This window comes from Hyaloscypha bicolor (assembly GCF_002865645.1).
Source record: "Hyaloscypha bicolor E unplaced genomic scaffold K444scaffold_182, whole genome shotgun sequence".
Classification (NCBI taxonomy): domain Eukaryota; kingdom Fungi; phylum Ascomycota; class Leotiomycetes; order Helotiales; family Hyaloscyphaceae; genus Hyaloscypha; species Hyaloscypha bicolor.
The window spans coordinates 4,894,171-4,907,049 of NW_020194684.1; the positions used below are offsets into that span (position 1 = coordinate 4,894,171).

General features: G+C 48.1%; 5 protein-coding genes across 5 annotated transcripts; 1 reads left to right on the forward strand and 4 right to left on the reverse strand.

Moving 5' to 3' along the window:
* Nucleotides 1-218: 218 nt before the first annotated feature.
* On the reverse strand, nucleotides 219-2,995 carry K444DRAFT_544816 (uncharacterized protein; the record flags this gene model as incomplete). Its single annotated transcript, XM_024876083.1, has 3 exons — nucleotides 219-701; nucleotides 751-2,683; nucleotides 2,742-2,995. The coding sequence occupies 3 exons, from the start codon at nucleotides 2,993-2,995 to the stop codon at nucleotides 219-221; spliced, it is 2,670 nt and encodes an 889-aa protein (XP_024728733.1).
* Nucleotides 2,996-3,660: 665 nt separating this feature from the next.
* Nucleotides 3,661-4,579, reverse strand: K444DRAFT_620945 (diphthamide biosynthesis protein-like protein 4). The gene has a single exon (XM_024881803.1). It carries the CDS (start codon nucleotides 4,510-4,512, stop codon nucleotides 3,949-3,951), a length of 564 nt encoding a protein of 187 aa, XP_024728734.1. The 5' UTR covers nucleotides 4,513-4,579; the 3' UTR covers nucleotides 3,661-3,948.
* A 1,084-nt stretch (nucleotides 4,580-5,663) lies between these two features.
* K444DRAFT_545787 (HPP family protein-like protein) lies at nucleotides 5,664-6,632 on the forward strand (the record flags this gene model as incomplete). Its single annotated transcript, XM_024876166.1, has 2 exons — nucleotides 5,664-5,918; nucleotides 5,970-6,632. The coding sequence occupies 2 exons, from the start codon at nucleotides 5,664-5,666 to the stop codon at nucleotides 6,630-6,632; spliced, it is 918 nt and encodes a 305-aa protein (XP_024728735.1).
* A 283-nt stretch (nucleotides 6,633-6,915) lies between these two features.
* Nucleotides 6,916-8,158, reverse strand: K444DRAFT_708529 (uncharacterized protein; the record flags this gene model as incomplete). Its single annotated transcript, XM_024888184.1, has 2 exons — nucleotides 6,916-7,903; nucleotides 7,961-8,158. 2 exons carry the CDS (start codon nucleotides 8,156-8,158, stop codon nucleotides 7,376-7,378), a joined length of 726 nt encoding a protein of 241 aa, XP_024728736.1. The 3' UTR covers nucleotides 6,916-7,375.
* Nucleotides 8,159-10,424: 2,266 nt separating this feature from the next.
* K444DRAFT_574637 (HlyIII-domain-containing protein) lies at nucleotides 10,425-12,761 on the reverse strand. The gene is made up of 2 exons (XM_024877444.1): nucleotides 12,143-12,761; nucleotides 10,425-12,087 (listed from the first exon to the last, which is right to left on the reverse strand). Exons 1-2 carry the CDS (start codon nucleotides 12,320-12,322, stop codon nucleotides 10,765-10,767), a joined length of 1,503 nt encoding a protein of 500 aa, XP_024728737.1. The 5' UTR covers nucleotides 12,323-12,761; the 3' UTR covers nucleotides 10,425-10,764.
* Nucleotides 12,762-12,879: the final 118 nt, after the last annotated feature.

Genomic DNA, 12,879 nt, shown 5'->3' on the forward strand with positions numbered 1-12,879 from the left:
TTTAAAATTGTTACACTACTGTCTGTGTAAGACATTGAAAAGTAATAAAGTCGTTATAGTCCTCTCAGTTAAGTCGTTGAACGAAAACCCGAGAGCTGAGAGCTAAGAGTGACTTGATGCAACAGATTTGTATTACTGTTTAAAGGTTTCTTAGCTAGCAATTCATCGGCTACTCGTCTTCTTGTCTTATGTAAGTAAGTGTATGGAGAGTGATTAGTTTACAACTCCGCCTTGATAGTCTTCGCCTTATACGCCCAGTCCTTGACGTCGTCTCGATCCCGAGCGAGCCAAGCACTCTTTGCCCTGATGGCATCAGAACTCTGTGCCAGACTTTGGTCAAAACCTTTGGTATTTTTATCCGTAAAGAATGCCTGGATACGATCTAGTGCCGCCTGGCTGGTGAAGCTTGATGTGCAAATCGAGACAATCGTTCCAAGCATGGACAAGCCGGCAGGGAACTTCTTGGTGAGTTCCTCCCAATTATCAGTCATCCAGCCATACAACTGCTCGATACCCTCAGGGTGAGTTCGGAGAGCGGCCAATGGAAGATAGACGTCTTGCTCCTTGACTTCGCCACCGAATGGAAGGGTAAGTGTCTTTTTGATGAGCTCTGGGCTTCTAGCTCTACCGAGAGAACGGAGAGCAGTGTTGCACTCATCACTGTTCTTCGAATTACGATATGTATCAAGGATTACATCATACTAATGGACGTTAGTTTCGGGTCCACGGGAAAAGGCCCTGTCAACTAACCTCTTCTTTACCGCCATACTTCAATGCCATCCCGAAGACACTGCCTCTGATGTTGGGGTGAATGGCAGACTTGTCGCCTTTCGAGAATTTTGCAAACATATCCTTTGCCGCTTCGATGACGGTCTTGTCACCAGACATACCAGCGGCGCCAAAGAGCATGCCCTTGAACTGTTGCTCAACGTGGTCATCGCCTTCCTTGAATTCCCAGCCTTTCTCGTGTGCCTTCTCGCTGACAAGATCTCGCTGGAAAGTTTCGAGGGCATCCCTAACCTTTTGGTCCTCAAATATCCACGCTGATTGGATGGCTCCAAGTCGAGAAATGAGTTCGTTCCACACCACGAACTCCTTCTCTCCATCAAATCCTTTCAGAAGGTTCAGAACTCCGGAAGTCTTCTGGTACCCAGATGCTGCTAATGCTCCGGCATCAGCGAGCATGCCAGCCCGATCCTCTACACTTAACAATCCATCCCTTGCTGCCTTTCCAAGTTTCTCAAGGCGTACAGGGGTATACGATGTTCGGTAGATACCGCTGTGATCGGCATTCAGCTTGAAGAAATCTAAATCTGGCACCTTAAAGTTTTCCTCTCGCTTCGACAATACCAGTGATTCATCAACGCCATCCTTGGTGCGAAGGCCAAGGAAAACAGGATAGAGAACTGTATCCTCCTCTGGCTTGACATCGGCAGTTCGAAGCAGGCGATTTTGCTTCACGTTAATAGATTTTTCGCTCTCGTTTTCTGTGACCGTAATGACAGGATAGCCAACGTGTTTTGTCCAGATGTCCATAACGCTCGAAACATCTTTACCACTAGCGTCACTGAGAGCAGCCCACAGGTCAGTGGTTTGAGTATTGCCATAGGCGTGCTTCTTTAAGTATCTTCGGATACCTTCCATGAAAATGTCCTCTCCTAGGTATTTGGATATCATGCGAAGAACACACGATCCCTTTGAGTATGAGATTGCGTCAAAGATCTGGTTGACTTCGTCTGCCCTCTTCACTGGAACCTCAATAGGATGGCTGCTGCGCAACGAGTCCAGAGACAGTGCACCTTGAAGAGTGTCGATAACGTAACTTTGCCATACTTTCCACTCGGGGTAGAAGATATTGCAAGAGTACCACGACATCCACGTTGCAAATCCTTCATTGAGCCAGAGACCATCCCAGAAATCCATCGTGACGAGGTTGCCGAACCATTGGTGAGCCAGTTCATGCTGAACAACCTCCGCCACTCGCTCCTTCACAGAAGCACCACTAGTCTTTTCGTCAAACAAGATATCAACCACCCTGTAGGTGATGAGACCCCAGTTCTCCATGGCACCAGCCGCAAAATCAGGGATCGCAACCATATCCATCTTTGGCAGAGGGAAAGCACTGTCGAAAGTCTTCTCGTAGAACTCTAGAGTACGTGCAGCAAGTTCTAAAGAGAACTGTCCATGCTCGATTTCCTGATTCGGCGGAGCGTAGACTCGGATAGGGAGTCTAAATTTGTCTGTTTCGATGTAGTTGAGCTCGCCTACGATAAATGCAAGGAGATAAGTCGACATGGGAGGAGACTTGTTGAATTTGACTACCTTCTTGGTAGCTCCACTCATTTCAGAATGGATTTCCGTCTCAGAAGCAACATCCATGTTACTCAAGCAAGTGAGGTGCTTATCAGCAATTAGAGTTATGGTGAATTCCGCTTTCAATGACGGTTCGTCAAAGCATGGGAATGCTCGTCGAGCGTCGGTCGCCTCCATCTGAGTTGTCGCCAAAACTCCTTCACTGCCATCGGTATTCTTGTATGTTGATCGGTAGAACCCAGCCATCTTGTCGTTGAGCTGGCCCGTGAACTTCATCTCAAGCTGTGCCTTAGATCCCTTCGAAAGTTGTTTGTCGAATGCGATTTTCGTAGTTTGCGTTGCTTCATGATAGGAAAGTTCAGGGGAGGAGCTATTCCAGAATTAGACCATTTCATATCTACGAATGCCCATGTTGGCCAGTTACTGACCTAATGGTGGTTTCTCCCGAAAGAACCTTGGTGCTGTGGATGTCGAGCTCCAGAGTGTTTAACGAAATTGATTCGGAATCCTCAGCTACTTCCAGATCAATAACAACCGTCCCCTCGTACGTCAATTTCTTGAAGTCAGGCTCCAATGTGAGATCGTAGTGCTTTGCGATCACATTTGCAGGCAAGATTTCTCTTCCCTTTGTGACATCCAAGCCACCCTCGGCCAAGTCTCTCTCCCCACGTAGCTTGCACATGTTGCTTCGTCGGTATGAGCAGCTTCGTACTGCTGCAGTTGTGAAAGGAGTGTGTCTGAAATATTTCGAAGTCTGAGGTCGTCCACAAGTTGACGGGAATCTGTTGCCGTTTGTTAGCTTGTGAAGTAGGATATGTTCTTGGTAGACGAGGGGCCAAGTCAAGCTTCTATAATCCACTAGAAGGCTGAAAGATGATAATTGCACGCGACATGACGAAGAAACGGAATGTGGAATACAAACATGGAATCCCGCAGAAAGGTGGCTGAAGAACGGTGAAGGATGCTACTGAAAGCTCTTCTCTGTGTGGTTGAAGAAAATGCAACACCAGCAGAAAATGCAGGGCGTCTCAAAGCCGAGGAAATCGCAGAGGTGATGACACGCATTGACGCCGGGAAAGGAAGGAAGGAAGGCACAAGAAATGATTTGGAAGGACAGGAAAGGTGGGGTTCAGGACAGTGCCGACATCTGCATAGACACGGCAGGTGCTGGAGGTGATGCTCCCCAGATGACTTGAGTCGTCCTGAGTCTGGAGACCCCTGCACGGCTCGCCTCCTCGAAGCAGTTACCGTGGCGGCTAGTTTGGGAAGGCGGTCAGAGGCATCCCAATATTTCTTGCAAGATCTTCTGCTTGAAGAACTACATCAGCAACACAGGTTCTCCAACACGTCTCCAATTTTCTCTACGGCATGTTGGTGTTCGTTCAAACAATTTGTTTACTCGTTGCAAGAGGATATCTACCGCAAGTTTGAGGCTACCAAAACGCTCTTATGAGCTCTGATTGGCTGGCCATAGGAAAGACGGTACATCTGGATATTTTGTTTGATGGCCTGTAGCCTTTGGGCTGGAAAAGAGTTTCATGTCCCTCGCGCTGTGTTCATCCTAGTGCCAGGGTATCGGAACTTTCTGCAAGAGGAAACGAAGACAAGAGAGGTGTCTTGTGTAAGGCAACACACTTAGATGGGGGACGATAATTTTTCAGCCTCCCCTTTCCCTGAATCTCCCAAGGTGTCGTTGACTTTCTCTGGTGCCTCCTGCTCCATTACCCCGAAAAGCACCTTGAGCCAGAGACTGCATCCCCGACATCCAACGCTGATCTCGCCATCCTCTGCGGCTTCTTCAAGATCCGACTCTCTAATGAGGAACCCGTATTCATCCCCGCACCTGCAGCTTTTGTACCATATGCCTTGCACCTCGTTGGTTTCTAGGTCGTCCAGATCCACAGTCTCGATGCCGGTGCGGAAGACCTCTCTCCCTTTGGCCCCTCTCTCGTAATGCGAGGCTTTCTGATGCAGTCCCTTGTCATATTCTGCCCGAGATTTCCTATCCGACAAGGTAGAAAAAGCCTCCGATATCTGATCTATCGAGAAGTCCGCTCCTTTCACGGCCGACTGTGTCGTTTTGTCGGGATGGTTCTGTAAAAGAGCTCGACGATAAGCATTTCGAATGGTTTGCGCCGAGAGGTTTGGGTCATCGCGAAGAGCTTCGGGAAGACCGAGAACTTTGTAGTACGTTGGCATGTAGGTCATCGATCCATCTGAGGCAGACGTAATCTCTTTCTTTTCCGTGCGAGATCTCTATGAAAAGTGCTGGTGACAGATGAAAAATCATTGATTTTCGATTTCAGGTTTCGATTTGTGGTGCCTAAGGCATAATACACACGTGACCAACTCACTGTTCCTCTCCCCGTCCTTTCCTTTACCAGACGTTTTTGATACTGTCGTTTTCAGTACAGCTTTTGGAAGGAACAATATGAACAAAAGGGCGTGAATTTTTTGTATCTTAAGCCTGTATTATTCTCACAACGGCCAGGAGAGCTTGGGGAAATCACGGTATGGAAAGAGGTGCCTTTTGGCTTAATTATTATTATAAATCCATTCTAGATGAGAAATCAAGTAGGTGAGATGCAGCAGCAAGATGGGCTATTCACGGATTTGTGCCAGGGATGCTCCTTGTTCTCCAGGTGAACGCCGAACTTACCTGTCCCTTTGCTACTTGGTTTATCGCAAGCAGGCGTAAATAGCGCATACAAAGAGAATATGAATGGAAACTGAAAATTTTGAACTCAATTGCAGCCCTCTGCATACCAAATGGGTAAATAGGGGGGATATCGGCTTCTGCCACACGTGATTGGGCTATCGATTTTGCCATCATTTTCTTAGCGAGCCCTTGCTTCCTTTCTGACGATCAACCGCACCTTAACCCATGATTTTTATGACACATAGTCTTCCAAGTGCAGCAACGGGAAACCTAAAGCAGCACGTCTGTTACAAATAGCTACCGCGAAGCTCGTCACCATCGCCATCACAAGACTGAGAGCATACCTCAGAAAAAGTCTATAATTTGTCCTGTGGAGGATTCGAGGGAGATCCGAAGATGGCTAGGCAATCTTTGAGGCCATGTACCCCAGATTTTGTTCGAAACGTAGCCGCGTTGCCTAGGAAGCAATGAATGCAACGATTTCTTGTACCTGAATACCGAATAACGTGTTTGTACGACCTAAATCCGGAGATGCTATTTCCTTGTGTCATGAGTTACCCTGGTCGCATTCTATTTCAAAAGTCAACATGGATCTTTTCGCCTTCTAGCATAGTTCCTCCCCTTCTTTGTACTATAAGTTCTTTCACTCTACATCGAGATTAACTTCAATGAAAGAATGGCCACTGGAGCGATGCAGGAGCCTGCACTAGATTTTGTTGTGCATCACGACATCAACCACATTGTTCCCCGTCCACGACTTCATCTTCTCCCCAAACCGATATCATGGATTCTGGGGTATCGATCTCAACCCATGCCCCAAATTGGGAGCGTGTTGGTCTGGTTGTGGGCGTTCGTGGGTGCCTTTGCTGGACTTTTGGTTGTGCAGGCTGTGTTCCAATCTAAAGGAATAAAAGTCCATGGTGCCCCGACAGTGATTGCAAGCTTTGTAAGAAGGATTCTCCAGCGTCAAAAATATTTGTACTCACATTCATCCCAGGGTGCGGCTGCAATCCTCGAATATCACACAATTGATTCGCCCCTCTCACAACCACGCAATGTCATTCTCGGCGAACTATTCGCTGCAATCATCGGGGTGGGAATCACGAAACTCTTCCAACTGAACTCAAACTTCGAAAATCTGCGCTGGGTTGCAGGTGCGCTGTCCGTCGGAATTACATCAGCTTTCATGGGGTTCACAAACACGATTCACCCACCTGCAGGAGCCACGGCCCTACTTGCAGCCACCACACCCGAGATCACAGAGCTGGGCTGGTTCCTCATACCTCTCATTCTGCTTGGCAGTGTTCTGCTGGTAGCAGTTGGCTGTGTTACAAACAATATTCAACGACAATTTCCGATATACTGGTGGACTCCAGTCGATTTATGCAGACCAAATGGAGTCGATATTGAGAAACAAGGTCAAGTCGGTGAAAACGATACTGGAGTTCTGGAAGGGTCACCCTGTGAGAAAAGATCTACGGCAGGGCGGCCTCACATAATGGTTAGCGACAGACTTATTTCAATACCTGATTGGTTGTCTCTTGATTCAGAAGAGAGGTGGATGCTGGAAGTCTTGAGGTCCAAGTTAAGAGAAGGTCTCGGAAGTACCAGCTCGAGAGTCACAGAGGGAACACTTGTTCATGACCCAGACTCATGTTGATAATGAATAGAAGTCATTTCCTGTTGTTCGCTTTCCAGGCTCCCTTTCAATTCCGATTTTGTGTTGCTGCCAATCTTTCTAACTTAGTCAGCAATATAGCTGAGGAGAAGCTGGGGAACCTTTCTATCGCTGATTCGTTGCAACGGCGCTGTGGCAGAATTCCCTGTCTTCTCTTTGCCTTCCCATTTCAGTCTAATGGAACCCGACCTCTTGCATTCCTTTCATAATCAATCCCACGTTATGTAAAATACTCATGGCGTGTGGTAACATTCAATGGGTGCTTTGCACAGCCTGCGAGCAAACTAGCCATTCTGATTCGAACCGACGATCTGGAACGACGATGGAAGAGAAGTGGAGTCTTCGGTCACGAATCGCTCAGATAAGGATAAAATCAAGACACCTCTTCACAGACAACCTCGAATTAGGTAATGCTGAATCCGAAATCATCTAGTGGGTTCCGAAGAAGCGTGAGTTTGACGATTACGGTGACGAGGTTGAATATAGATGGAATGGAGTTTTACCTTCATAGGCGGGCTGTCTAGGCAAAAGCGATAATACCGGAAATCATGGTTCATTACGAACTTCATTTTATTATGCATAGTGGATACGAATTCTACACTACTAAAACAAGGCAGCTAAACAAAAAGGCACCGACTCTACTCACACCCACTTCACCTCAGCACCTTTTAGCCACCCTTCTTGCTTCCATCCTTCTCCTTCCAGCCCCCCTTTCACCCCGACTCTTAAAGCACCAACCCAGCCACAGCCGCAACACCAAGGAGTCCACCAACACCCATCCCCAGATCCATCCTCCTCGCCGCACCCGTGAACGCAACGGCTCCCGCACCCAGCCCCACACTCGAAGCAGCACTTGGAGCCGTCTGGTTAATCATCGCTGTGAAATCTGGCGTTATACCGCCTACGCTCGCCGTGGTTGAGGCTGCTGCACCTAAGCTTCTAAAGGTAGCTGTAGGAACTGGAACAGAGGTTGAGTCAACAGCGAGGACTTCGGTGGTTGCGGCGCTGGGGATGTGGGTTGTGAATGCAGCGGCGATGTCACTGGTGGTTTGGGCCGCGGTTTCGGAGGAAGGGGTAATGGTGAAGGATAGACGAGCTGCGCAGGTAGCTGGATCTTCGCCCTTGGTGGTTGTTAGACATATGGAATTTGGTAGAATAGGATTGGGACTTGCGTTGTGACAACAAAATCCAGCCACCACAGGGGCGCAGAAATCGCCTGATTTGCAGTAACCATTGTCGAGGAGGCAGCAGCTCTGAGTAGATGGTTAGATGAAGGAATGTACGTGAGGGAGCTGGACATGAAGACTTACTTCTCCGAGAGTGGGATCGTAGCAGTAGTGGCTGGAACTGTTACCGCAGGTGACAGAACCTCCACCATAGGTTTCCTGGCAGGTGAGGAAGCCTCTCTTGATTTTGAGGTCTCCCACTGGGCTGTGTTGGGTAGTGGTGTATGCAAAGGTGAGAGTTGCGAGGGAGGCCGCGAAGCCGAGACTGATGAAAGTCTTCATAATGGAAATAAACTCAGAGCAGGTAAGATGAAGTGACCGTGGTTCAGTTGGATTGAAGTGATGGATAGTGGATGTACTGCTGTGAAGATTTAGGTAATGGAATAAACATCTTTCTTATACACAACTGCAAAGAGAAGGGGTGGAGAACATGACCTGATACAAAGACACTATCAATACATAAGCTTTCAATACGTGAGATTCCATCTTTGAAAGGTTGCGAAGAATGTGTAAATATATTCAGGAAAGGGGTATTGCGAGATACCGATTGAGATGGGGATGGGTAGTGGTTAAGAATAACTCGAACCGTGATCTATCAACGCCACTGAGGAACTTCCCTTTATTCTAATCAGCACCTTGCTGCCTTTTTATCTAGTGAAATTTCTAGATAGGAGATGTCATTGACGTTAAAGTGAGGAAGGAAATTTGAAATATTGAAAATGTCTCACGGGGACTCCCGAAGTGACTCTACTGGGGAGGGACACAAGCAATCATTCTAGTCAGCTTCCAAATCATCGGAGTTCTCCTTTTCACGAGTTCTTGGGCAGATACCGAAAAAGTTTGGCGGAAAGCATAACCCAAAGCTTTTTCAGGGCAGTTCTTCACAGCAGCCCATCGCCATGGTAAGTTTCCTTGAGAAATCCCCCCAAACCATCAGCTCGCATCAATACAAGCATAATCAGAATAACAACTCACTTCCTTCTACATATGAACCACCACTCTGGCTAGTCTCACACACTCCATCGTCCGGCAAACGAACTACTATTCGCATTCCCAACCGCAGTTTCAGCACTCGCCGAATAAGCATCCTCATTTATCATCGCAGTAAATGTAAACGGCGCTCTAGAAAGCGAACTCTAAGTGCTACCTCTGTAATTGATCGAAGAAGATGAATTGATGACTGCATAGAGATCTGACGGGGAAGGATGGGCGGACACTACCGACAGCGATTTGTTGGTGCGGTAGTCAATTTCTGCATAGGAAGATCGGAAGAGGTCACTGAAGCAGTTGGTAAGGTATTATATATCCTTCGTTCGTGGAGATTGTTGGGCTTGTGAGAAGAGGGTGAGTGTAGGGAGAAAAGTGATGAACGATGTTTGGATTGTATTATGCATTTTCCAAACATGGGCTGAAGAAACGAGACTTGAGTGACAGCCGAACAAAGTGAGAAAGATATAACTCAACTGAAGTGAATATGGGAGACAAGCAGTGTTGAAAGATGACGAGTCACTTCTACCTGAGTGAAGCTACTCAACCACGCGAGCGGAGCGTTTCCCCTGATGCCACGGGCTGGCCAGGAGGACGGGTGCATTCAGGCTTTTTGAGCTGCGACTAACGATGCTGGTCGGATTCAGCCTAAACACGATGGCACACGTGCTCCTAAATGGAGATGAGATCTCGACCCCCTGGCGTGGAAGCAACAGCTTCCCAAACTATTCAGCCTGAACGTACGAGTCGTCAACGAGGGACGGATACACGAAAGTAGCTAGGTGTGTGGAGCCACGAATCTCAAGCCATCGGCAGTGACTTGCATGTACCCTCAGAGCCTTGACCTTGGCTCGGGCTCTCGGATCTCCAGCGCGTTCAATAGTTTAGCCAGATGAAGCGAGCTTCCCCGCAGATTTGGTAGCACACGGACCGTTACCAGCGATTTAGGCTTCTCGTCAAACATGCTTTGGGGAGTAAGAATATCGATGATGCGAACAGTCCTATTTCGTCCGAAGTGTTCTCGGACACCGCATTCTTCTGGCCCTGCAAGCTCCCGTCCCATGTTTTAGCATCTAGCTGGCTCCGCCCGTATGCTAGAAGCTAATCTGGTCGTGGTAGTAAAGTGTGCCTGAGGGTGTGTCGGGAATAGGTGCGCATCAGGGTGGTGCATTCGTCCTGTGCGTCTGGAAAGGATACCAGGTCAAGTCAATTACCCTCAAGGTTCCTAGACTCCCCTGTCAGCCGTTGCGATATGCAACAAAGAAGCAACTGCATTTGTGAGAAGAAGGTGGTCGTGTAAAGTGAGACGATGAATTTCTGTGCTTGATCAAAGTTGAAGAGTATGGAGATAATTGAATGCGATGTCCAAGTAAAGCAGCACTTGCCGGCTTGAGATGGAAAGAAAAATAAATTAATCCAATCACTTGCTTCAGATTCTGTGATAATGGCTGCAGTGACATACACTGGCCATTTATCAGATGAGACCGAAGTGAATGGCTCTCACTAAGTAGCAATGTCCCAGAATTCCTGGAGCATTGAGGACGATGTTCAGCGAAGACTTCGGAGGTTCACTTGACAGGTTGTGACAATCTCAATGTACCAGAACTTTGAAACATTGAGACGATATACTATAAAATATTTGCAAGGTAGAATAGGGATGACAACTTGTCACCTTTCACCAATTCCTGATATCTTCATTTCAGGTCCTAAGCTCTTGAGACTCTCAATTCATGCTTCATCCAGGTCACGCTGCCCTTGACAATTGTCGAACGAATGTGACATTATACCGTTCACGCTCTTCCATCCATGTCTCATCTTACCTAATACATCTAAACCAAACGCCGTCGCCATGCCAAAGACCCATTTTCTCTCATCACAACTCATACCTCATTACTCAACCATTAATATGCAGCACACCCATTCTCCGCTCTCAGAAACGCACCAGCGAAGAACTCCTGCATAGCCACATAATGGAATAGAATCCCACCAAGTACGGCAATATGCCACAGGTTATGGCTGCCTCCGATATAGTCAAACGCACCGGGGAACCATCTCTCAGGCACTTGGCTTGCGTAAACAATTGCTCCTACGAGGTAGACGGTGATGCTCTTCGCGATCGGAGCGTAGAATTCCCAGGCCCATGCGCCTCCTCGGGTTAGGTTGAGTTGCAGGACTGGAGCGAAGCCGGTAGCTCCAAGTGTAACATAGAAGGCGACTCGTGCCCATGCCATGTCTGATCGGTTGAAAGTAGGGTGCCAGGGGAGGATGACACCGCCAATGCCCAGCGTAGCAGTTGCAGTCATGTATACCCAACGACTTAGGGGTTCGCAATAGAAAGCTGTGTATTCGGTTGTCATGATCGAGGCGGCGATGAGGAGTGAAATACCTGTGTAGTCGACGCAAGCAAACCGTTCCATGAGTGTTTGGTCCGCCACACTGTTCATTGTATGCCACATAGTTGAGCATACCAGGCATTTACACGCAGCGAAGAAGAAGACTGCTGCGATGAAGACGTCGGCTTTGGTGCTGTGGGAGAAATTGACGCTGGTAGGGTAGAAATAGAAGGCGATAGCGAGGACGATCATGAGGCCAATTGCATGACTCCAGATGTTGACCAACTCATTGGAGATACCGAACATGGAGTGTACGCACTCGATTTTGGACTCCTTGAATCGGTATCCTTTGACGATGTGAGGGTTGACACGCCATGGTATTGGTAGATCTTCGTAGCGGATGAGACCATGTTCTCGGGCTCGGGCAATGGCGCTCTGGATATGCTCTTCCAGTGATTCAGCAGCTTTCTTCGCTCTCTCAATCCCCTCATCGATGATCTCATGAGCTCTTTCAAAGCCCCCATCGACAACCCTCCGGCCCTCGTCCATCAGACTGCCAGCTGCACCAGCAAAGCCCTGTTCCGTCATCTTATACGCTTTTGCCTCAAAGTCCGACAAGATCCCTTCAAGCAATCCAATCCCTGTACTAATCTTCTCATTCAACGTCTCTTTCGCCGCCAAAACATCATAGTATCTCGTCTCTACCGTCTCCACCATAACTTTCGCCCTCCTTTTCCCTTCACCGATGACTTCCCCAGAGACTTGTGAACATCTCGTCCTCACAGCCTGTAACGTAGCATACGCCCTCGAGATTCCAGCATCGAAGTTGAGATTCCCGTAATTTTCCAGGAAATCTAGTCTGCGTTCGAGTTCCGAAAGGAAGAGATCAACCTTCACCCTGCTATTAGCCCCATCCCCCCTTACAAAGAGATCAAATAGTATATACCTTTAGCAGTAAGCTTTCTTCGCCATCCATAATGCATTCAGAGCTCTTCCGCCTCGGATGAAAGCTCGAATGTCGCCTCATATAAATCGGCTTCATCTCTTCCCTCCCAGTAACACTTGCAGCAGTACTAATCTCCTCGTACGACGTCTCGACCGTCAACGCAGGACTCGTGGCGTGCATCTTGTCAATCTTGTGTGCCCCAGCACAAAGATATATTCTGTATCGTGGTACGGGTTCAAAAGGAGCGACTTTCGGGTGGTGGTGGGGCGCTGCTGACAGAGGGAGAGGAGAGCTGAGGATAGATGCACGCGGCTCCAGGCGAGGCAAAAATGGCAGGAGATGCAGGTGAGATTGTGAGGGCGAGCTGTCAGGGAGTCATTGTACCATGAGGAGGCGGAGGAGGAATCAATTCGTCGGAGTTGTTTGTTTAGAGGCTCTTGGGAGCCGATGATCAGTTCCACTTTTTTGTTGGGAGGAGGCGAACTCGGCAATAGGGGATCGATCAACTTTGTCTGACAGCTGAAAGGAGTCGGAGCTCCAAAAAAAATCCTTTTTCTTTTAAGTACTCTAGGAGCTGTAGGAGACCGTTGAAAGATCAATCCGAAGGAGTGTATGAGATTGAAGTAGTAAAGTGAGATTGCGAGATTTTGAAATCAAACCTGCCCACCATCGTCATCGCGGTATAAATCCTGATTGGTTGGCGAAAAAGACCCCTTTTCGGCTTGCGAGGCTTCCCT